General features: G+C 37.8%; 1 protein-coding gene across 4 annotated transcripts in view; it reads left to right on the top strand.

Annotated features, from left to right (window-relative positions):
* ATF7IP (activating transcription factor 7 interacting protein) overlaps positions 1-23,505 on the top strand; it is a 146,208-nt gene that overhangs the window by 3,698 nt on the left and 119,005 nt on the right. Inside the window, exon 1 of one of the 4 annotated variants that reach the window (XM_014610914.3) lies at positions 9,082-9,144. The exons of 2 other annotated variants lie outside the window; for them this stretch is intronic. Coding sequence is in view for 1 of the 2 variants with exons in the window: in XM_014610912.3 (XP_014466398.1) it covers positions 17,502-17,521 (20 nt within the window). In the remaining variant the exon portion in view is untranslated. Of the gene's footprint in view, positions 1-9,081; positions 9,145-17,146; positions 17,522-23,505 lie in introns of those variants that run through there. One more of the 4 variants, XM_014610912.3, reaches the window with a different exon arrangement.

Raw genomic sequence — 23,505 nt, 5'->3', positions numbered from 1 at the left:
TCAGTTAATACTAACTGCAGTGCATTAGTTGCCCTGTTTGGAGGGGCCCCTTCAATGTATTCCTGAGCCCCCAAAGTTGAAAACAGGAAACTTCTAATTCTGAAATGCCTGCTTCCCACTTTATATGGGAGTATACTGCTAACCAAGTTCTCAGCATGACTACTTTCTTCTTCAGGAATGAAAAATGGAAAGGAAAAGTTTGGCAGGGAGCTGGAAGGATAATTTCTTTGCTTACCAAAGTTTCTGTGAATTAAATATAAATAATGTTTTAGTTGTGTTAGAGACCTGAAGAAGAATGCTTTGCATTTGAAAGCTTGTCTCATTTTTATCTCAACTGTACTGCTGGTCCAACAAAAGATATTGGCCCCCCAAATCTTTGCCCCTCTCAGAATATTTTGACCGCTGCTTTTTGTTTGTTTGTTTGTTTGTTTGTTTGTAAAAAGGATTTAGGAATATCGGTAATTAGTTTTACTTTGGCTGATTGTCAATAGTGACTGTTAAGCCAAAAGTTATTTATACTGAGAAATTGTTATAATGTACAGAACATGTAGCGTGCAGGTAGGTCATTGTTGAAAAAGGTTAGTGGTTTTAATATACTTTCTCCATCTGCTGATTTTCTTCTCTATTCTGCTGTGAAGTCTTAGTCCTGAGTTTTTACAGTATCATTTTTTTGTTGTGGTTTGAGGTCACAGATTCATTGCAAATTCCACAAGAGATCTTGGAGGAAAAAAGTTTTAATTTGGAAAACTATAATGTTTTAAAACTTGTGTAGTATAATATATATATTTTAGGCAGCTAATTCAAAGCATGACATTGCATGATTTTTTTTTCCTAGTTCTAGAGATTTAAGTTAAAGCCATGTTTTGTGCCAGAGATTGCTGTATTTCATTTATGAGTAATTGTCAGGAAATATGAAGGAAACTTAGGGCAAATGTCTTCTTAATTAGTAGGTTGTGTTTGTCTGGGGTATGTAATGATAGTTCCTTATTAACCCTCTTCAACCCTTTGGGGGGATATTATATGGTGGGCTTTCTGTGCCCTCTTAAGGTTTGATGGTCAATACCAGTTTGTCTGTCTGTCTGTCTGTCTGTCTGTCTGTCTGTCTGTCTGTCTGTCTGTCTGTCTGTGGGTTTTTTGTGTTTAAATTAAATTTTTTAACAAGAAAACCTTTAATCGTGCTTAGGATAGTAGTGCTAAAGAGTTTCAGTTATGGGCAGGGTGGTGGTTAACCAATGATTCTCAAGATTTTTAGACGCAAGGCACACCTGTGAAAATGCAGGGCCTTGCTTTGCTGTCATTTTTTGACTATGGAAAAATAATGGAGACACTTTTCTGTTGCAAAGAACTCAAAGACCACAACAGGTCAGAATGATTTTGAAGCTATGGATTCCTATTTGAAATCTCTGGGTTTATCTTATGAATTAAGTCTAAGTGTTTGCACATCTAACAATGCTGTTACTGCACCACGTCCTTTAAAAGGATATCATGGCACCCCTGCATGCCCTGACTCCCTGGTTGAGAATCGCTGTACTGTACAAAGACGCAACAGAAAGATAGTACACCCTGCCCCAAATCAGAATTTACAAGAAATTGTGTTAATCTTGTAGCAACAGCAGGCCCTACAAGGAGAGGCTATGAGACCTGAACCTGTTCAGCCTCCACAAGAGAAGGCTGAGAGGGGATCTGGTAGCTGTCTATAAACTGGCCAAGGGAGACCAGTAGGCAGTGGGAGAGAGTCCCTGTTCCCCTGAGCACTACTAGGAGTAACAAAAAATAATGGCCATAAGTTGGCGGAGAGTAGATTCAGGCTAGATATCAGGAGGCACTACTTCACAGTCAAGGCGGCTAGGATCTGGAACCAACTTCCAAGGGAAGTGGTGCTCGCTTCTACCCTGTGGGTCTTCAAAAGGAGGCTAGATAGACACCTTGCTGGGGTCATTTGACCCCAGCATTCTTTCCTGCCTGTGGCAGGGGGTCAGACTTGATGATCTGCTCAGGTCCCTTCCTACTCTACCAACTAAGAAACAACTTTTTTGCGTTTGTGTTCTGGAATATTTCTGCTTTGTAACGGTCATGATATTTAGGAGCCCATCTCAGTCTGTTGTAGCTCAAGTAAATATTACATTTATACAAGTAAAGCTGTTTTTAGTTTTTCTTTTACATTCCATTAAGTGTCAGACAGGCAAAGAGACAGTTACGTGACTGAAATTTGTTTGTTTAACCAATAATCCTTCTTGGATTGATGTGACAGCCATAGAGCATTTTTTTCTTCGTGTTCAGAAAAGAACTGGCTGAAACTTCTGCTAGCTTGGTTTTGCTTGATGGTGTAGTGGTCAACCCATAAAGGGATCGACACAGGATTCGGGCCTTGATAATTTTCCAGCTGTGAAGAGTTGGAACATGTGAACAGCCAACTTCAGAGAACTATAGAGCACATTTACATGACATTCTGTATTGCACTGTGTCATCTCAGTATAAAATTAAATGTACTGAATTTCCATATCTTTGGCGTATCGCTTCCTGATCACTGATACCTGGGTTTTTTTCTTCCTTTTAGAATTAGGTGAGACGTTAGGGTTTTTTAGTGATATCTTTGCATTAGACTATGAACTGAAGAAACCCTTGGAGCTTGTATATTATTTCCTGGACAGACTAGCTACAGCAAGACTCCAGCACCACCAATGGAATTAGAGAAATTAAAAAAAAAACCCTTCTCATTAAATTTAAATATTTTATTTTCTGGAAGCATTGGGTTATTCAATTTTATGTTCTCTAGAGTAGACTTAGTCAGTTTTGTAGTCTGGCCTTGTTAACTGGTCATGAAGGTCATGAAATTAAATGAAGTATCGATAGAAGGATGGACTTTGAAGAACGTATCAATACGAGGTCTTTAAATTACAAAACTGGACCAAAAAGTTTTCCAGCTTTCCAGAGCATACCTGTGACTGAGCCATTGTGGTTGTGTCAGTAACACCAGCTCCTTGAATTGTAAGCTTACTAACATTTCTAGTGTGCTACGAAGTCCCCTGCTTACAAAATAGTAATGCAGTTGTACCTATCTCTTCAAAATTACTGTAATCACAGACTTGACTACTGTTTTGCAGTATGCTGTAATAATGTGGATTTGTCCCTTCATGCCTGAAAAGAATTGTTACCCGATACAATTTTTATTTACATCCTCTTCATTGCTGCCAAGTTCTATTTCCTTTCAAAGATACTAGCCTTATTTCTTGACCGTCCATCGTGAGTGCAGTTTGTTATAGCATTCCCAAATTGAAATGAAAAGAAAATCAACATGATCATGAGTTTTGCATGGCATAAAACTTTCAAAGTTTTATTTTAATATAGACATGTATTCAATAAGATTTTTATGATGTATGAGTATTTTTGGATGAGGCTAAAATGAGGATCACGCATATAAAGTTTATCAAGTGGTAGTAACAGACAGGATGCTAATTAATACTAGGTAAGACATCAGCTAGAGTCCTATGCTCAGTTTTGAGTACCGTGTCTTAGGAAAGATGTGAAGAAAATGGAGTGTCCAAGGATGGATAGTAATGGTAATGGAGGAGTTGGAATGCAAGAATGCAATGTTACATAAAGAAAGGTGAAAGGAACTAGACACATTTAGTTTGGAGAAGAATGCTGTGACACCAGTTCTCAAATATTTCTTAACCTTTATGGCAGCATTTTAAATATCTTTTTCTTTGCCACAAATGAGAGAACACCTGAGGTTTAAATTGAAGCAAAATAGGTTTAGATCCAATCTCCTAATACTGAGAATGATAAAACAATAGAATAAGCTGTATAGGGAGATTGCGGAGTTTGTTTTGGAGGTTTTCAGAAAGAGGCTGGATGGGCACCTGTCTGGAATGGTTTAGGAATACCAAATCCTGCATGTTGGTAGGGGGGACACATGCTAGATGGCCATTGAAATCTGTTCCAAGCCTTTGATTCTAGTAAAGAATGCAAACAATTTGTTTTCTAAATATTCAGATATTCTTCAAGATGAACGTGCAAAAAAAAAAACAAAAAAACCACTGTGTGGCAAATTTACATTGAATTAACTGAAAAAATTCTACTTTACTAGAGCATATGCGTTTGCTTTATCACTTATCTGATGCTCCTGAGATGTTCTCTTAAATTTCTCACTGTATGAACCATTGACTTTTGGGCATCTTTTTAAATGCTAGATATGTGTATGTATTTTACATGAAATACTAATATTATTTTTTGTTGTAGATGTTAAACTTAGAATTGTGGAAGAACCCATAATTGGTCTTTTCTTGGTGCATGTTTATCTAATGCTCCTTTAAACTATTCCAGGATTTCTGAGACTACCTTTTTAAAAGCATCATGAACATTCTGTGTTCTGTCTAGCTGAGAGAGACTTTTTCTCTGAACCTTACATATTGTAATTAATACCGATTTTTCTGAAGAGTTATCAACTGTTAATTCTTCCAGGAACAAATCTTGATTGATTTCAAAAGTCAGGTGGCTACAGTAAGTATGTTCCTTCTGATCTTTTTTTTTTATCCAGCAACAAATTGTTTCAAATTTTGAAAACTCGGGACATCTTAACCTGCTGTAAATAGATGAAAGAAAAAAGCTTCTCATTATTATTATTTTTTTTGTATGTATTTTCAGAAAATGCTTTTAATAAATCAATGCTTCATTTATATTGAGGCAGTTATAACTATTGTGATTGTGGACTGTTTTAGCTAACTTCAAGTCAGCTGGATACTTTAAAGCTCACTTGTTTGGGACTATCATAAGCATCCTCTATTACACGATAATAAGGAACTGTTTATGCTGTAGAAATTTGATATTTTTATATAATACAGAATTAAATTTTTACAGATACAGATTAGCATCCAAGTTAAAATAATTACTCCAGGAAAGTCATTTGAAATCCAAGTTGTATCTAACTTTTAAGTGTACTTTTAGTAACAATAGTGCCTTGCAGTGTACTTTACAATGTTGTAATATATATGCACTTTCATGATAACAACATATTGAAGAATTTGCCTTTTTTTATTCCCAGTTAAAAGTAATATAATCAGCAGAGCTTAGATGTTCATCATGCTGATAAGATAGGGTGGTCATTGGTCCTGTTTTTAAACCTTTTGTCCCCTGTCTGTTTCTAAATGAGAAATGGACTGCAAAAAGCCCTGTTTTTCATTTCATTGGTGGCAGTATATGTCAATAATTTGTCCTCATGATTCTCTTGGCTGTGCCTAGAAGTAGGGCAGTTCACAGCCAGGAGTAGCAGGGTTTGGAGCCCACAAGACGGTGGGGGAGGTAGCCTTTTTGTGGGGGGCCCTGCCACTTGCTGCTGATTGACCAAGGGGCCCAGTGCCCCCACCACTCACTGCTGATTGTCTGGGAACAAGGCTGTGGTCTCCTCACCCCGCCCCCAAGGGGTTGTCCTGTATTCTGGGGATGTGTCAGCGACCACCTTGTGATAAGATAGGAAGAGAAATCAGGAAAGGAAGTTTGATTGGTTTCACTGAAGACTTAGGATGTTCCATAATATTCCAGGACGCTTTTCATATTAAGTTTCACCAGGTGTGTGTGTGTGTGTGTGTGTGTGTTTGTTTATTTGTAAATTCTTCAGGTAAGTTATTTTTAAATTTAATGGATTGGCTTCTTTAGATCTGTACATAGACCTAATATAATTGATAGGAGTTCCCGTAGACTCGGTTTAAGTTGGATTATTCAGATGGATAACCAAGTAAAAGGTTATTTTTAATACAACTTTCCCAGGCAAGAATGCAAGAACTGATTTTTAAACTAAATAACTGGGGGTATTCTGCCTAAGTTGCATGTATTCATAGCATGCATTAATATTTTACTTAGCAGGGGAGGGCAGGAAGGTCAGGAAACCTAGACATGGGGATGTGCGGGGGGGGGGGCAGGGAATAGGATCTGCACTTCATGCAAAAAGCATCAACATAAAGCAGCTGGCCACTGCAGTAAGCCCAGTTGTAGTGGCTTCTGTGATGCTCTAAAGTGGTAGAAAGCAGACGGCATATAGTGGAGTATCTAGCCCTGAAAGTGGGTTGGGTTTTTTTTGTTGTTCATTGATTTAAAGATGACATTTCATAGGCTTAAACTAGTTAGATGCATCACATGGTAGCATTCTCTCAGAATTCTTTTTGTCTCTTGTTTATAAGGGAGCAGCAAAGAAAAGCTGTTTAAATCTGTTTAATCTGTGACCACAAACACTGAAATTCTGTAACAGTAACAGTCTAATTATTGCATAGCCTCATGATGGGGCAGAGTTAAGGTTATTTGGGGCTCCTAACAGTGTCCACAACTTTATATGCTTGGAGTTATCCCAAACTTAATCAGAACTCAGAATCTCATGGGTTTATTATGCTTGTCTTTTGTTAAAATAACATTCTTGTAGATTATCCTGATAACTGATGTGTATTGTTAGCCATAGCCTCACATTTCAACATAGTTTTTAGCAGTCTGGGTATATGAAAATTAAGCTTGGTAGATTAATGTATCATTAATATGCATTTAGCACGCAGTGTACACAAAGACACTTATGCTTAAAATGTGTTAAATTAGTTTGTGTTCTAAAAATGATACTCATTTTCCTGGTGGCATGGCCTATATGTGTACTTAGTTGCATCTTTAAATGTTCTGAATTGGGGCATAAGCACATAATTAAAGTTTAAGCACATGAGCACCTTTAATGGTACTGTATATGTGCTTTGCTGAATTAGTGTTTGTGTATGTTTTTATACAGCTTTAACTCTGTACAACTAAGTCTCTAGTGCAAAGAAAGTGAGGTGAAGTCTATCTTTTATGCTGCACTGGAATTGCTTTCTGCCATTCCAGTTACAGTACCAAATGATTACACCTGTACAAACCTGTTCAAGTAATTGAATTCTCACAGATACTATAAACAGGGCAAATTTAAAAGCCCTTGGTATTATATGAATGCAACTTCATGATCTGGAACCTTTTAATACTGCTGACAGTGAATAAGAAGAAAAGAACATGTTTCAAGTCTTGAATTCCAGGCTTGTAGTGCTCATGGGCAGGAAAAAAAGTGTTTAATTTGTTTGTTTTAAAGAGTGTATCTGATCTGGAAATGCTTGATAACATAAAAATGGAACCATCTCCAAAGTAGATTGTGTGTGTTAATATATATTCATATGTATATTTTGAGTAAAACAGAATGCTATTTTCAAGTCTGCTGGGGTCTTTTGGTTTTAAGTCTGAAGTTGTTAGAGCTGTCATAAATTCCTGCATACTAAAAGTACATAACAAATGTTTACACTTGGGTATATTTACATGGGTAGCTAGTTATTTAGGATGTTTCTCTTTACAAACTATTGTAAAATTTGCTGGTGACTCTTAGTGGGAAGAATGTTTGAGAGAAGCGAATCATTTTAAGACTAGTGTATGGAATTAGTGTCTAGTATGAATGAATTTGTTTTCCAGGATTATTCTTTTCTGTTGGACATAGAGCTCCAAGTATATTTGTAGTTATCCTCTGATCCTGTACAATCCAATTGAAAGTGCTAATAGATCTAAATTGACTTTATTTATGTGGGCATATATATATTATTTTCAGTTGCACAGCTGTGCATTTTCTTTTGCTCTCATTTTAACCAGGCATCCTATTTCAGATACTAACTTTGGGGTTGACAAGTACAGTAGACAAATACTGCCGGAATGTTTAATCAGTTCTGAAAATGACCATCTACAGCTTGCAACATTAACGTCCAGAGTGTTTCATACATTCTTGCAATTTAGAAGTCTTGTAAAGAGGTGAAAGAAGCTTCAAACAGATAAAGGGTATGCTTTCCATTTTTACAACTTTTAAGCAGGTGTTCAACTTCCAAAGAGCCCAGTATACTTTTGTGTTGGAGGATAGAAAAAGGGTTTGTTTTTTGGCTTTGCTATGAAGCCCCTGTACTCTTGTACTCCTTCACAGGCAGTTTTATTTGTATGGCTAGCATAGTCCGTATGTATAGAATACGGTGAGATGAATATGGAGGGACTCTTGTTAGAAACTGAGATTTTGCTGGCTGATAGAACAGGTAGTTGTGTTTAATAACTGACCTTTGAGATGGTGCAGGTTCCCCTTTAATTCTGGTTTCATTAAAATCCTGTGTAAATATGTACTTTTTTTAAAGAATCACCATTTAGTCTAAAGAACTGCATTATATGGAGGGGAACCCATCATGAAACCTTTCAGCAAGATGGCTATAGGTGATCCAGCTGCATATCCTGTCTAACAAGATCATAAATTGGTGTGATTGTATAATTTCTTGGAAAGATTTTTTTCTTAAATTTTAGTCATCTGTTGTGTGGAGGTTTATAGGTGTTTTATTTTGGTGTTTGTGATGGAGATGGGGTTGTTGTGGGGGTGGTTTGTTTGTTTGTTTGTTTGGGTTTTTCTTGTGAAGTTAACTTCCATGTTCAAATATATCTAACTTTGTACTGGATAACTAGATTTCCAAAATATTTCTGTAATATTGGAATGATGAATAGTAAAACCTGTAATGGCCTTGAGCAGATTTTCACTTCTTTAGGACTGAAATGAGGCTCCTCTTGAAGAGTATTCCCTAATGTTTGTCAGTTCTATGCATGATTTGGCTCATCTCTGTAGCTGTTAATATGTGACATGGATTGGGAGCTGCCTGGAGTCTGGAAGGATTTGGAGTATGTAATATAAATCCTGAGCCACCAGCTGGTTGCTGGTTCACAGACGTAACGAGACTGTCTGTCTTCTTGCTTCACGTGTTTTGTTTTGTTTTTTTCTTTTTTTTTTCTTCTTTTTTAAATACCACTTGTGCTCTGAGAGGCTGCAGTGTTGCAGCATGTGCATTAACCATTTTTTGCCTGTGCAGTAACCATTTTTTCTCCTGTGCATGTATTATTTTTTGCAGTGTGGTAAAGAGGGGGAGGTGCTTTGCTGTATAAATGTACTACCCATTGCTGAGTTGTAACTGAGTGGCTGATCTTGAGTGCATGTTGCAGCCATCTTAATCACATTTGCAGTGCAACTGAGTCAGTGCTGTCTCAAAATGGCTGACGAAGTGTTCTTCATTGCAGCAGTTTAGCCTGACTGTATGCAAATGAGCAAGCCTGCTGGAGTCACATGCTTCAGATTTAGAGGTAAGAAACAGTTCCCTTCTCAAAATAAATAATAATTTCAAACTTTAGAGAAAAGAACTAGTTCTCAGGTGAATAGGAATATTTAAAGTTGTTTTTTTTGGGGGGGGGGGGGGTTGTGTGTGTTTTTCCTTTCCTTTGAACAGGAAATCTGAGCACACTGAGTTAGGTTAAATGTCAGTAACTTTCACAAGCATTGTGATGGGTGGGGCTGGTAAGGTCAAAGGTCATCTTTGCAGATGTATAAAACCTTGACTTTTCCCAGTTTCAGCTTACTTCGGGCGAGAAGAACCCACAGTTTTTTCTGGCGTTTCCTAGAAGCTTTCTATATTATGCCACTAAATTGAAAATAACGCTACAGAAATCTGTTACTGCAAATTTATAATCGAGAAGTTAGATGAGCATTGCATTCGGTGATCCTATTTTTAACCTGTTTTATTTTTCTCCAACATTTTGGATATTGGAAATCTTAAACCCCACCCCTACGCATGTGGGAAGAACAACATTTATTTACTAGTAAATAGTTTTCTGGTCTCATATTGTGATTGCAGAGCAGTTACCTCCAAGTATGGAGCTTACAGAACCATAAAATGAACAGTAGAAATGAAAGAAACGATTTCCTGCTTTGTTTTTATGTAGTTTCATTCAAATCTGTGTGTGGGAGTTTACATGGTTTCACATGGCCTAACGTTCGCATCTGTTTGACAGCCATAGACTCGTAGTTGATAAGTATCAGTGTCCGAGGGCTTGGAGGTAAGGGAAGTGACTACACATGCACAAGTAGTGCACTACTTTTTTCATTTAAAAACAGGCATTTTTCTCCCCAGTCAAGCTAATAGTCTTCCCCCTTCTTATTTTTTTCTGCTTGTGACCAATGCTGGCTCTAGATACCTTGAATTTAACGTGAGTCCTTTAAAAATAAATAAATAATAATAAAAAAAGCCTGATAATAGGAACGTCTTGATGTCCTCCAAGAAGCAGCTCAGGAAGCCCCCCAAAAAGTGAATGTTCAAAACAGAGACATAATGTTCCCTGTCTGAAGATGAACTAAGTACTAAAGATACTATTAAACTTATCTTTTAATAGGCAAATGTTAGGGAAGAATTGAGTCTTTGTCCCTGAATGTGTGCTTTTTATCAGCACATATTCTGTATCTAATTAAGGAAGGTGCACTCTGTGGCTTAAGAAATCTATAAATTCCTGCTTCTGCGAGTGACTTCTAATGTTTCTTGTTGAATTAGTGAAAATTATACAACTCTGAGAATATAATTCTTTGATAGCGTATAGTGTAGGTTGTGGGTCTCCTAAGAGCTTGAGAGTCATCTTTTTTGTGTGCATGTGAAAAAGGCAGATCTAAAAATTTAATAAAATAATATCATTTGAGCACAGTCTGATTATTTGCTTGAGTTGAGCAAATGTTTTTCCATAATTAAATGTAGGGCTTTCCAACTGGTGGTCCACAAGCTGTGTCTAGGAGCTTATGTGCAGCCCTAAGGAGCTTATGTGCCCGCAAGGAGTTAATGTGCAGCCTGTAAGCTCCTGCCTAGCTGCCATTCTCCCCATTGGCAGTGGTGCTGGCGCTGATGGCAGGCGGCAGTAGCAGGAGTCTTTGGGACAGGACAGTCCGTTAAGCTTACTGCCCAGGCAGCAGGTGGAGGTTGTCCAGCTGACACAGCAGAAGGGGTGTGGGGACTTGTGCAGGGAGCTAGTGCTGCTCATATGGTAATGGCAGGGGGAAGGGCTTTCCCTCACGGCATTGGTGAGGGGGAGTGCACTTATTCTACTTGTGTGATTGGGGGGGGGGTGTAACTTGCCTGTGGCAGCAGAAATGGGGGGGAACTCGTGCAGTGCAAAGTGCGGTGCGGGTTGTGGTGCTTCATGGCGGGGGGGAGTCTGGGGTTGTGCACACAGCAGCATGTAGCCTTACGTGGTAGTAGCAAGGGGAGTTCAGCACAGCAGGGGGCTGCATGTGCTGGAGTCTCCTGAAAGCCTGTACAGCATGAAGTCCCTGCAGTGTGTAGTCCAGCGTCCATGAGTGGCGTAGCATGCGGCCCCCGGACACCTTGAAGTTGGACGCCCTTGATTAAATACATGCATTGGTCAAAGGTCCATTCTTCCCCCCACACACACATTTAAGGAGTTATAAACATATATCATGGGAAGATGGATTCCTGAACTTAGGTAATAATGCAAGTGAAGCTGCTAATATTCTTACTTTGTATTATTATGATTTTGTTTTTGTTCAGTGACCTTGACTGTTTCACTTAAGTCAACATAGGGGTTTTCAGTGGTCTCTCTTTATTGACTAAACGAAAGTTAACATGTTCCAAATGTTTGAAAAAAGAGTTTTTAAGTTTCAGAATTTGAGGGTGGTTTTTTTTTTCTCTTTTGACAAGTTAATCTTCATAAACATGTTAGAACTGTGCCTATATAATTTACCAGATTTTGTTTGGTGTATAAACCCTCCCTCTTGCCATAAACTAGTGAGGCTTATTCTTTCCCATCTCCCATGCCAGGTGCCTTTCTATCTTTCTGTAAAATATATACAGGCTGGAATAATCCTAACCCCTAAATCTTTTCAATAACAGTCTCTTCAGGGTGGGAGGAGGGGCATATAAACCAGTGTGATCACATTTCTTATTAATGCCAGATAGTAAAAACTCCATATCAAGGTTGGGCGGGGGGTGGAACTTGTATCACTTTATATCTTTTAAAATTGAAATAGCATTCTCCCTTGCAGAAATTGGAGGGGATGAGATTTTTGTGCCTAAAACCACCCAGAACGGGGAGAGTACTAATGAAGAGAGGGAAGGAATAATTTGAGCATGTTCTTATTTTGTGAAATAATCATAAGTTTATAGTCAAGGTATAGCTGTACCATTTTCTGTTGTTTTTATGAATAACTCCTTTCTACTTACGTGGCAATGTGAGTGTAGGAACATGGTTATCCTAACACACAGAGAAGAGTAAAGAACCAGTCACCTTACAGGACATGTAAGATGACTGGTTTTTTACTCTTCTCTGTGTCAGGATAACTGTGTTACTTAAATTTTTGCACAAAAGGAAAAGTTTTTTATGTCCTTTAGCAGTACTTAAACTAGCCCTACTTTCCCATGTGAGCTGAGTAGATTATGCCCATTTTACAGATGAATGAGAGGCACAAGTTGCCCAGGTCACACAGGAAATCAGTTGTTCTCCTGAGCTGTGTCTTAACCATCAAACTATCCTTCCTCTTCAATCCCTGTTCTCCCTTTTACTTTAGTGTTTGTCCCTTGCTTTGTTTTAGTTTACTTTATTCTCTTATGGGCCATTTTAGAAGCAATAGCTGTTTTGCAAGCTCTTCAGGAAATAACTGGCCCACTGGGGAACCTTTGAAAGACTGCTTGTTTATTTTCTTAAAGTGGCTTTTTGGAATGTTTAAAATCTGTTACATTTTGAAACTGCTACCTTTAACTACCTTTTGATACTGCTATAGAACACACCTCATTCCCAGCGATCTAAGCTCTTAAGAGTTATTCAGGAAGACTGTATGATAGTATTTCTCCCCCTCTGTCTTCCTCTGGCTTTGCTGCCTTACCTTTAACGCCTGCTTAGCAGTGGAAAAAGGAGGCAAAAAGTATTGGTTCACATACAGAGGGACAATTTATTTATTTGCCATTAATTCGATCTATTGTGGCAGTCATTAAGATAGCAGTCTAATGGAACAATATAGGCTTTTTAACTAAAAGTTTGCCATGCATTTTCACGGTGAGATAACCAACAGGGCTTTAAATTCTGACTTCTTCAACTTGGTTCTGGTACATGCATAACCTTTTTCCTTTAGAGACTTCCTTCACTGTAGATAAACGACTTTGCTGACACAAAGTAAATGTGAAGGACATGCTCAGGATATTTTGATTGCTTATATGTCAGAAAAAATGTAAAGTTCTGAGTGGCACACCAAACAGTAATTGCCAAAAAATAATGCAGATTGAGTTTTCGCAGCTCATTACAGTAGTGCACTTGAATAATACACAAAGCTGTACTCTGCATTTACATGAGTACTTCATGCTCACTTTTTTCTAAGTCACTCATTTCAAAACCTTACTCTCATTTGAAACTGTTCTAACACAGCTTGGTTATTTTTTTAAAAATGTTCCTTTGAAAACCCAGAATTGTCTCAGTTTCCACAGCTGCATCTTCTCATTTTCAGTAGATGTTTTGGTAGCAAACAATTTCAGGCAGGAATCAAACCCAACTGGAATGGACTGCTGAATTAATGCACTACACCAATATGTGCAAATCACTTCTGAAGTGCTTCCTTCGTGTGTGTGTTTTTTTGGGTTTTTTTAAGGAGTAGAAATAACTCCAGACCTTGCAGAATCATTTTGAATCTAGCATTTAAACATACTACAGTCATTCATGTTGTGAATTAACAGTTAAAATGGCCTTGAATTTCTAGCTTAATTTTAGTATGATTTCTTAAGGTATCAGTTGATCAAGTGTTAATTTTTATGCATCATTTACTAGCAGCTTTAGACCTTCTTACATTTTTGTTGTGCTCATTTAATAGTGAGTGAAGGTCTACATGTAAATTGAACTGGAAGTGAGTGAAATGTAGCAAATTCAGGTAGGCAGGTGAAGAAGCATACTATAATTAAGAATTGTTATCTAAACAGGAGGTGAGGGGGCATAGTATTTACGGTTCATGAGCTAGCTGCTCTTCAGTTGTTTGAGGCCTGACTTCCTCTTTTATTGGAGGAGGTTTGTAACTGCCCCCTTCACTTGGCACGTGCTGCTGCATATTGAGATAAATGCAAGGGGCCATGTAAGTGTGGTGTTGACAGTTTCCACACTGTTAAAATCAGTATAGGTTTTTGGCATCTTTCTAAGACTAAAAATTAGAAGTCTGGGGAAGACCAGTCTTGGCCATGTGATTTATGAATAATTGTTGTTTGGTGCTGTAAAGGGGAAGTTTAGTGAAAGTCTGATTTTTAAGAACACCAGTGGGGAATTTTTTTTCCCCCCTGATGCTTTGATAAAACAAAATTTAATCCATTAGACTTGATCTTTATTAGCTATGGTTTTTTTTCTAAATATGAGTTGGATGGCTAAAAGAAATAACTTAAACTGATCGTGATCCAGAATAAATGATTTCTAATACTTTTCTTCGTAAGCAAGTTAGACTTTCCTAGAAGAGCCTTTCTTCTGTGCATGCAAGCAACTGTAGTGACATTTGCAGTTCATGGATCCCCTTTTTTCAGGGTTTGTGTGTTTTGCCTGTGTGGCTGCTATTGCTCCATTGAACAAAATTTAGAAGTTGGGGGGTTAAATTTGATTTTTAGATTCAAAATGTGGTGTGTATTGAGAGGAGAGTTCTTATCCATCCTACATTAAGAATGCAGAGGTAACCTAAATCTTTTTAGATGTTTGTGCTGTGTATGTGGATATGCTAACTATAGGCAGGAGGGAGAAACATTTTAGGCTTCTTAGGAATTAAAATAACTGGAGTATGTGAGTGACCAGGTTGCTGTTTAAGTAGGTGTACTTTAAGTTGAATGCTTCTCATATGCAAAAATTAATTTGGAAGCATCTACAAATGCTGCTCTGCTGGTTATCATTTGTTACTGTGCCTTTATATGAAAAACACAGGTGTTGGAGCTGCTTTGGGGTTTAACAAGTCCTCTTCTAGCTTCTCCAGTTTACTTTTGCCATGGAAACAGTTCATTGTGCTTTTAAAAACTTAGTTGGTATGCTTTTGAATCCTCAGTTGGCTAGCTGTTCCTGTTCTAAACTACAGTCTGCATCTGAAAACCAGCTTAATCGGAACTAGTTGAGCATGTAACCAGATGCAGGGAGGAGTGGAAAACAGCTTAAAACAAGGGAGTGTCCTTGAGTTTGTTGGAAGGTTCTGGAAGCAGGGTGGTGCCTTTCTAAACACAACAGAAGGAGAGCTGATCTCTTCGGCTGGCTATAAGCTCTGGAGTGGAGTTTCATTAGAGGAGTAGAATTGGGTGTTAGCACAAACTAGCTAGAAAATAAAATAAGGACAGGGAAGTTGCCTTGTTTCTTAATAGCGGCTTTATTGTGTACTGTACCGTACACTTTATTGTGTACTAGAAGGCTGGTGATATGTGCACGTGGCTATAGCGCAACTTGCTGTATATAGGAGATGCAGTTTATTCTTAGCAGCATTTGGTGCCCTTTATCTTCAGGCTCTGGATGGGAATTGCAAGGAGGCTGTTTATCTGATGATTCACTCTGCAAATGACAAAAGTGTCATTGGAAGATGCACAGTATACAGTACTTAGAAGTGCTAATGAGTACAAATCTGGCTGAAAAGAATATAAATCCCAGGACTTTCTAAGACATAAAAGCAAAGTATTACTAGGTCTCTTAGTTAATGGTGGTGATTTAATCTGGCACTCATTCTGGAAAAAGAAGCTTCTTGGCTATACATCAGTTCAGGCTCTCAAACACCACAGTAAGGGGTGCAGTAAAAAAAAAAAGTGATTTGGATGATTAAAAATTCTCAGATACTTAATGCATTTTCTTTTGAATAAATTGCGTAATGCCAAACTACTTGTAACCAGACCTGAAGCAAAAATATTCTTGTAATGAAAAGAAACTATATAAAATAAAAGTTTGTGTTCCTTTTGAGAGGATAAACTGTGGTGCAGTAAGGGAGAGAAGTAGAGCAAAGCTGATTTTTTTTTGTATAGGAAGGAACCTGACTTTACCTGCCTAGAGCTGACAAGTGCTCCTGTTCTTTCATTCATTTCCTTTTCTTCAGATGGTCCATTAAATGGTGCCATATTGCAACAGCAATAATTTTTCTAGATAGAAAGACCAACAATACTGCAGTTTTGTTTTTAGTTTCATTTTGGGATTGCACAAAATTCACATGTATTAAGAGCTGCTATAGGCATTAAAACTACAGAAGGGTATTGAAGATCTTTTTTCCTCCCAATTGATATCTGCAAAATGTAGTCTGCTTATTCAAAAGGTAGAGTGAGCTTAATGAAGCGTACATATATTTCATTAAGTTATTAATACAGTTGGGCTCTTCCTGGAGGGAGGGGAAAATGTATGTAATTATTAACCATTTAAAGTTAAAAGGAGGGTGAAATTCAGACTTGTGCCTACCTGTAGCTCTATTATGTGAGGCACTGGAAATGACAGAGCCCACAGCTCCATCTGCTTGATGAAGGGAAAATAAATGGGCCAGACTGCTCACTTGTCGATAGCAGCTGAAAATTGGGTCACTTTTTTTCTGTGAAGCTGATGTATAATTGCCTAGTATTGGTAGGCTCTCGGGTATTTGTTATTGCTCTAGTATTTGAGGCAGGCAATAGTACACAGCTTGAGTAAATTTGCTTCATTCAAATGTTATTTGCATTGCAGGTATGTGCTTATGAAAAACACTTGGAATGATGTCTTTAGTATTGGCATCCTTCTCACTAGGTATACCTGAAAAAGTGGAATCTCTTCTTTTGTAGACTGTATCTTAAAGCCTTTTTTCTATCACCATATTAAGCTAATTGTTAACCTTATTGCTGTGACTTGGATCTGGACTGATGCAGCCTAGTTATTTGTTTACTAATATTCTAGAACCAGGAATTGTCTGATTGGGGAGGGGGGAGGACGGCTTTACTCAGCAATACTCTGCTGCAGTTTAGGCATGTAATGAGGCCCCCTTTATGTAAATTTTACTGGCGCCAGCTAGCTGTAACTGCAGTCTGGCTCAGCTTTGGCAGCAAGTAACATGTGTCATGGACTTTTATGTGGAGTGTGCAAGCATTCTGGTTTCTGGGGTGAAAGAACCAGATTGATTGATTTGAAAAGGTGCAGAAAGGAACCTGAACATAGATGGGCTCTGACTGTGGAAATACTGAAGAATTCTAGCTTTCTTTTTCTTTTTTTTTTTAACATGCTGCCTTTTCTGCTCTCATAAATTTCTGCTTGTTGGTACCACTGTGTGGTATGTGGGAGGTACTTCACTGCACATAGTTGCTGCAGTGCTAGTAGTTGGCAGCATAGAAAGCAGTACAAAGAGTTCTCTGACTCTGGACACTTTCAGTTGCAATATTCAATTGGAGACTGTAGCATGCTTGTTTAGTGAGCCGTAGTGATACTAGTGACCTATTTATTCACTTACGTGGGTGAATGGGAGATTTCATTACACTTTACTGAACAGATGTGGACCACTGACAAGTAGTACATTAGCTCAGGCTCTGGCTACCCTATAGTACTGCTGCTTGTGTATAAACAAGCAAGATGTGTCTCAAGATGGCTGACCTGGAAGTCTTCTTGTAGCTCATGATATTTATGCAAATGAGCTGCATGCCCGTGGCTTATACAGAGGAGGAAGTTCGTTTTGCATGTGTCGGCCTTTCTTCAGGTAAGAGAACTGAATTTCTTCTGCTGCCTTATTTTTTTTGAGGCCTATCAATTTCCTTTTTCTATTCATTTCCCTCTACCCCCTACTCCCCTTTGGGCACAATGCCAAGAAGCTGAAAAATATTTAATTTATGGAATTAGATGTAATGTTTTTTGGGGGGTGTGGGAAGTAATTTGATTTTTAATAGCAGTATTTTGGGGTTATCCTTCATGTAGGGAGAGTAACTTGCAGTTACCATAAAATATTTTGTTGCAGTTAAAACCAAAGATTTTAAAATATCTTGAATCTTGTCATTTTTTCTTTATTACATTTGGTTCAAGTGTTCATTCTTTTGCTAGCCCATTATTGTGTCTCTACAGTGACACCAACTGATGCACAGAGAGACATACTGTTGTGAGCTTACTTTCCTTTACTGGTGTAGGCTGCAGACGTGCAAGTCTGCTCATGGTATTTTGACTTGTGTCATGTGGGATAACTGCATCATCCTACATCCAAGAACCAAACTGCTTGTGGTTTAAATTTAATTTCCATCACAGCTGACGAAATTGATGTTTAAAATGGTGGACTCTGAACTGCTGTCTGTGTAAATCTGCTGTTAATTTGGGACAATACAAAGTCAAATATATTTAAGTGTTGTGTGCATTTTAAGCAAACCCCCCCCCCCCCCCGTCGGATATTTTTCATTTTCTATTTTTTCCCCTTCTCTGTGGTATTGACAAAAGTAGCTTGTTCCTGTAAGCCAAACATATTGACACTCGGAAGTATTGCTAATTTTAAAATACTTTCCATTGTCTTTCTTCATATATTGCACTCATACCATCTCTATGTACTGTATATGTAGGGCAGATGTACTACATTGCCATTTGCCTGACACGAAAGGAAGCTTAAACGAGGTTTTGAGTTGTCATTGTTGTCATTGTACCGCACATTATATACTTTTAATTTTAGATGGAAGCTGTTCTAGCTTTCTACTGACCAAGAAGTATAGGGTTGTCACCTTGTTATTTCAGAAGTTTTTTTTTCTGATTGTGGCTGTATGTCCAAGTTCAAAATAAATTAGAATAGTAGATGTGGGAATTCTGCATCCTAAAATTGGGAGCTCTTTAATTGTATACAAAAACCTGTTTCCACAATGAAAGAGAAACAAATTATGTAAAATACTATCACAGTTTATTGACAAAGCAAAGGTAGCTATTTAGAAATAAAAAAGATTATAACTAATGTGGAAACAAAATAACTAGTTAACAAACTGGAAGGTATGAAATGTAGGAAAGCCAAAGACCTTTTGAAAGAAATTAATTTTTTCCAACGCTAAAGCTTGCAAAGTAGGAATTCAACTATACTAGGAACAGAAAATCCTAGTAAAGGTAGTGTAGTAAAGGTAGGTATAAACTCATTACTAGATGGACATGTTAACCTGAAGATTAAGGTGAAAGTATGATACAAAATAAAACTTGTCAAACAAGCCTGACTTCAAGTTTTATCAAATCAAGGAAACCATATAGGGGTGATTATAGTTAGATATGTATAAAATACTTGATTTAATACAAGGTGTTTTTATTTATTCTGTGTATTTTTTTTTTTTTAAACTAAAGAGCATATTAAATGGATTAAGAACTGGCTAACTAATAGATCTCAAAGTATCTGTTAGTACGTAATCCCTTCTAAATGGCAGGGGAGGTGTGGTGGAGCTCCTCAGTGATTTGTTATAGATCCAACAGTTATTAAACATTTCAGTCCATCAGTGTAAATTAATATTAAATTGCACAAATTAAAATTTGCACACAATAAAAAGATTGTCAGATTTGTAACTAAGGAAGATAGAAAAGCTGTACAAGATATGCTAGATCACTTGGTAAACTGATCCATTTCAAGCTGCATACTTTAATGTAGCCAAGCAAAGTTATATGTTGAGGACCAGGCATACAGAAAATACGTAAATTGGGAATTGTACCGTGGAAAACAGTTACCCTGCAAAGGACTTGGGAATCGCAGCAGGCAAATAAGTGAATGTTAGCTCAGGATTGTGGTGTGGGGAAAAGTTGTAGTAAAGTCTTTGGATATATAAACTGGGGGACAGAGAGTAGGAATAGGAGAAATATTTTATCTCTGTATTCTGCTTTGGTGAGCCTGATGTTGGAATTCTGTATCTCATTCTCATGTTTTGAATTCTCCTGCTGTTTGGCTTGTTCTTCAGCCCTCAGTCTATTTTAGTTTATCAAAAAGGTCAATGTGACTTGTTTTTAAGGTGTGTAAATACTTCCCAGAGTTGACAGTGCCAGGCTCCTTGATCTAACATGGAGCCAGTGATGGAAACCTGATTAATTTCAAATTTAGAAATTAGGCATATATTTTTAAAAGTGAAGAATAATTAACTGTTGGAACAAGCGAACAAAGAAATGGTGGATTCTCATCTCCAGTCTTAAGACTTGAGATCTTGCTGAGAGAACTTTGGGCCCAGTGCAAAGATGATAGATAGAATTTAATGGCTGAGTTTTATACAGGAGGTCAGACGAGATGATAATCATTCCTCCTGGGTTTAAACTCTAGGGATACTTGCACGTGCTTGGGAGGTGGGGGAGGGAAGGGGGAGGTGCTTTAATTAGAGTGGCTCTTGAAGCCACTCCAAGAGCCACTCTAATTAAAGTGCCCACAGCATCTTGTGTATCAGTGTCCCCACACTTCAAAATAGAGACGGGTACTTTATCTAAAGCTTGTCAAACGAGCTTCAGTTAATGCACCCCTGCTGCCATTTTGAAGTGTGGGGACACAGATACCTGAGACATGGAAACTGGCTGGAGGTTGCCAGTTAGCACACTCCAGCAGACTTGATTAATGTCATTGCAGTGCATTGGAGCAGCCTCCCAGCAGGTGTACAAACATCCCATGAATACCTCATGCAATTCAAGTCATCTCAAATTTTTTAACATATCCAATCACTGTGTTCCAGGAGTCCCTCTCCCTTCCATGTTGGACAACAGTTTTTTTTCCTGATCCTACTGATGGTTAAGTAGTTATGGCTATATAAATTATGGCTGCATTTTTGTAGTCTGATTCGTTTGTTTTGTTTAGTTTTTGTTCCCCCTGCCCCACCCTGTTGCCCTTTCCAGAAGTAGCTACCCTCTTTTTAAGTGCCTAAATTGAGATAGCAGAGTTCATAAGCCTTGAATAAAATGTCTGATATTGAGGAAAAGCAAGTGTGTGTGACATACCCAAACTAGATAGTAACTAAAAATAGTAAATTACTCTAGAGGATTATAGTCGGTGGCTTCATGATTTATGTTTTTCTTTCTATTTTATGGTTGGAAATGTCTAAAAATAGCAGTTTACTTGATGTCTACTGCTGTTTTGTTATCTAGATGATTTAGTTATTAAAAATACCTCTGGCTTTAACAAAGTTTAATAACGGGTATTTATTCTGATGGACTTCTGAAAACGCACAATTTTCTTTTGGTTGGAATTTGGCTTGTCAGTTTCTTTGCTGTGTTCACAGTTGACCGTAGTAGCCTCAAAGTTCTGATTCTAAATTCACCTGGGAGAGGAAAAGTGTCTGCAGTTGTATCAGGCTAAAATGGTAGAGAGGGGATTAAGAAAGCCTTGTTTACTAGCAGTGATGCTTGATATTCTCTAAGTAGCCTCTGGGTCTAACAAAACTGCCAAGGGTGTTGTGAAGCTGAATCACAAACGATGTGTTCATTTCTCCTTCTACCAGGGAGGCAGTTATTACCCTTATCACCTCGTTCTGTTAAATTCCTCCATTTTTATGAGCATTAATTAGTTACGTCTTATCTGGATTCAGCTTTAGCCCATTTAGTCATCCAATTTCTGGTCTTGGAATATATTTGTGTATTCCATTGCTTTTGTCTGTTCCACCACATTTGCTTAGTATGATGTGATGAATACTCCATTCTTTGTTTACTGCCTTTCCTGAGACACCTTTTGAATAGTGAGATGGATAAAACTAATTGCATCATACCTCATGCAGGAGCCCTCTGGGGTAGTGAAACAATTGTCCAATCTTGCCCTATTTTCTAGCAAACAAATCAAAATCACTTAAACTCTATCTGTTGTTATCACCAAGAACTGCAGACATCATAATTAGCTCTTGTGCTTGATATTAAGAAAAGCAGCCCATCAGTCTAGCGTGGGCATTTCATCATCCTCCATTACTGTCAGGAAAATTACCAACCAGAATAACAGGTGTGGTTCCTATTCCAAACCACCTCTAAGACTCAATTGACTGGGCCCAAGGAATCTGATGTTTCCAGAAGTTTGATGAATTGACATGCTAAAACCTCCTCAAAGACTTACCTCAAAAATGGGAGATAGTGGCTTTGGTTGACAGCGGCTGTGGAAGTGTGAAGTGATTTGCTTCTAAAGCAGAGTCATATAATAAGTTCTTTAAAAAACAGTAGGCATCCTGTTTCTCCTGCTCAAGCTGTGGGAGTGACAGTCTCCAGTAGAAGACTGAATATTCTCTTGCTGGCTTTCATCTGTCAAGGGTATTAGGCCAACTCTGAGGGTGTGAAACAGTGCCTTAGCTTCAACAAGACCTCAGTAAAAGACTGGGTAATACTACTTTCAACGTTAGTTCTCGTTTATACGCATGTATGTAGACACCTCTGTTTAAAACCAGTTTTTTCCCCCCCCTGTAAAATAGCATAAAACTACCAAGGAAATACTAAATCTGTAATTGATGAAAAACGCTCTGGATTTGCCATGAGACTTAACATTTATTCACCCTGGTATTTGCTAGCCACAGAAATTACTTTAAAATTCTGTGCGCTGCATTTCTATTTGTATTTGAAACTATGCAATTGGCTCTGGAGATAATCTATTTAGATGAATGGTATTCTTTTATGAAGAACCATTTCTCAGTTGCCATTGGCCTCCCATATCCCATTGGAACAGGTCATTCACTCCTGTGGGAAGGATGTGCTTAAAATTCTCTTCCAGTTGTTTCTAAATACTAAATCCAAAGTATGTACAGTGAGCTATGTGAAAAACCATTTTGAACTATTATGTTGGCTCTGGAATCCTCATCTGGTCTAGAATAAACATACTTTTTTATGGATGTGGAAGTCATGAAGCACTATCAGCCTCCAAGTCTACAACGTCAGCATGCCGAGGAATTTCAACTAGTATGTATGTGCAATACATAAAAGTTAACTTGATCTTGAGAGAGAGCATCAGTTGGATCTAATTTTAGGAATAAAAACTTCCAACAGCTGAGACCAGATTCATAAAACAGATAGTTTGTCCTGATCTGTCTTACCTTATTCTAAACTATATGCTTAGCTGGAGACAACAAATGATCCCCTTGATCTCTCTAATTCTAAGAAGCTTCACTAAATGTTAAGCTGGTGTCTTGTATGGAAGCTGGTGTTGGACAGAATTATTAGCACAAAAGATCTAGTTTATTTTTATGACGGTATCTCTCTCTTTCATTTTTCTTTCTCTAACAATTAACCACAAGAAATCCTATATTAATCTCTTATTCTAAACTTTACTTGTTGACTTGCCAAAAAATTGAGAAGTTCATATGTTAATCACTTCTATCAGACTTTCTATTAACAAAGTTCAAAAGATTTGTGGTAAAACCTCAAAATATTAAGTATTGTATACCTTCCTCAGTGGAACAACTAATTGCAGTCTTGCTATGCCTAAGAAAACCCTGGATGCTCAGCTTGATGACCGGCATTTAAAATGTCATCTACTTCTTAGCTATTGGTTGTAATTGGCTACATATTTTGGTACACACTGGAGAGCCACTTCAAATTGTTAAACAGTTCAGATCTTTTGCTTTTGTCTTTTGCATACATGCTAGACTAGTAATGCAGGGATGAATAAAAGATTTTTTTATGAGTAATATCTAGAGCTTTCAGGCCCGTTCTGGACAAGAAGTAGATTAATTATTTCATTAATTGAAATACAAATCAAGATTAATTTCCCCCCTCTCCCTTTTTAATCCTGCCAGAAGTCTA

The sequence above is a fragment of the Alligator mississippiensis genome, chromosome 4 (genome assembly GCF_030867095.1).
Source record: "Alligator mississippiensis isolate rAllMis1 chromosome 4, rAllMis1, whole genome shotgun sequence".
Classification (NCBI taxonomy): domain Eukaryota; kingdom Metazoa; phylum Chordata; order Crocodylia; family Alligatoridae; genus Alligator; species Alligator mississippiensis.
Note: the sequence above shows the minus strand (reverse complement) of the source record. Positions and strands in the feature narration are given on the sequence as shown.